This window comes from Nanorana parkeri, unplaced genomic scaffold, assembly GCF_000935625.1.
Source record: "Nanorana parkeri isolate BGI_ZX_2015 unplaced genomic scaffold, ASM93562v1 scaffold317, whole genome shotgun sequence".
NCBI classification, from domain to species: domain Eukaryota; kingdom Metazoa; phylum Chordata; class Amphibia; order Anura; family Dicroglossidae; genus Nanorana; species Nanorana parkeri.
The window spans coordinates 412119-414057 of record NW_017306585.1 but is presented as its reverse complement, the minus strand read 5'-3'; the positions used below and the strand labels follow the sequence as shown (position 1 = coordinate 414057).

At 35.3% G+C, this 1939-nt stretch overlaps 1 protein-coding gene across 1 annotated transcript in view; it reads right to left on the bottom strand.

The window, feature by feature from the left end:
- Nucleotides 1-1939, bottom strand: part of VWC2 (von Willebrand factor C domain containing 2) — a 333726-nt gene that overhangs the window by 316564 nt on the left and 15223 nt on the right. The window contains exon 2 of the mRNA XM_018558054.1: nt 1132-1887. Within this exon, the coding sequence (XP_018413556.1) occupies nt 1132-1827 (696 nt within the window). The 5' untranslated portion in view covers nt 1828-1887. The remainder of the gene's footprint in view (nt 1-1131; nt 1888-1939) is intronic.

The window sequence follows — 1939 nt, the reverse complement described above, 5'->3', positions numbered from 1 at the left end:
TAGATATAGATATATATTATACATGTTATATATATAATATTAACTGTGTTAGCCAAAGCATTAGGCAGCTGCTGCATAGTTCCATTAGATGCATCCTCTGACAACATAGATAATGCATTGTTTTTATTCAGTAAAAACTTGAAGATTTAATTGATAGAGAGGTAGTAAGGTACAGCTTTTGCGTAGCACAGCAAAGCAGGAAACAGAGTCTGCACATGATATCTACATATACTGTTGTTCCCACACACATATATAATTACAATTTAAACTCCTGTAACTCTTACATATTTATCTGTAAATATTGTACAAACCTTTTTGTGTATATCAATTCTATGCACATTTTTATTTTCCAGTACTTTCAGGAGCAATTTACCGTAGCATTAAAAATACAGCTCTGGAAGCTTTAGCAAGAAAAATACTATCATTTAAGGTTTTTTTCAGCACCTTCTGCCTACATGTTGCTATATCATGTCATCAGCCTCTAAGCAGAGTTCTTCACTAGAATGGTTGTAGAAATCAGGTGACACCATATAAATATCTATGTTTTGGAAAGTGTACTGCATACATAATAGATTCTGAGGACCCCATAACTGGACTGCCTTTTCCTGCCAACACTTGCTTGGTCTCTTTTGGCCATAATGGATGTGCTGGCACATAATGTAGTCTAGGTTGCAAGGAGATAATCACAACATGGAAATAATACAGAAACAGATTGTCACTGCTCATCTCCATAGATACTCATAACTGCAAAATATTTTCCACACAGCTTCCACCCAATACAGTTTAGTCTTTAGCACAGATAAAAAAGTAAGTAAAATATGTATTTTCCATTAGTTACATACACATTTTAGCAAATATAAATATCACTACATATTTTAGTTTTATGGAACTTTTAGAAAATTTGCATTTCAATACATTAATGATACTTTAACATTGCATTCCACAAATCCAAGCAAGTTGGTGAAAAATGAATCATTTGGTTGAAGTATTCTATTATATTACTCATACATTTTCACCATATGTTTATGTGTTGTCTCAATATATTTTTAGCACAAAATGTTTATTATAGATGTCAAATATATAATAACTAAACAGGTAAATGTAATTTTCATTGATAATAATAGTACTCACCATAAATTCTTCCAAGGACTGATATGTTTTTCCTCGAAATTCACAGTAATTCTTCTTTTCTTTGCACTGTGGGCAGCACTGGCTGTTGTCAACTTGAATACAGCGTGGGTGCAGCCTAGGGCACTCTGGTTGAATGCAAAGTGGTCCCTCCTCTGTACAATGACATGGACAAGCTGAAGGGCCAGGTGTAAATTTTTCCCCAATAGCATACACAAATCCACTCTCATCCACACAGCCTTTACCCCGATAGTCTGGATAGGCATATTCCTCTGGAGCTTCAGGTGTACTGACAGGATCCAAAATTGATAAATCCTCCACAGGCTGATCTTGCACAGCATCTGATTGTATTTGTATTGTATTAACTAATTTACTACCCAACGTCTGCGTATTCAGAGTCTGTTTTTGTCTACTTAAAACATCCTTGCCTATAATAGTTTTGTTAATTTTATTTTTCCACTCTTTCATTGTTTCTTCTTTCACTATTTTGCTTTCATTTAATTTACCCGGATGTGTTTGGTTTTGACTGCCATGAACCACGTGCTCCTTTTTGTCTTGGCTGTTTTTCATTTGCTGCTGATCCGTTTGTGTAATGTTTTGTACATATATAGTTGGGTTGCACAGGGCAACCATTAAGCAACAAGTTACAATAAGAGAACTGGAGAGAGCTCCAATTGCCATTACAGTGGAGCTGGGCATTTCCTACTTTATCACCAGGTCTAGGCTCCTTCATTCAGTGCTGGCCAGCGGGCTCGATTCCTGTGATAGAAAAAGATAATAAAGTCTCTGTTCATTACCTTTATACATATAT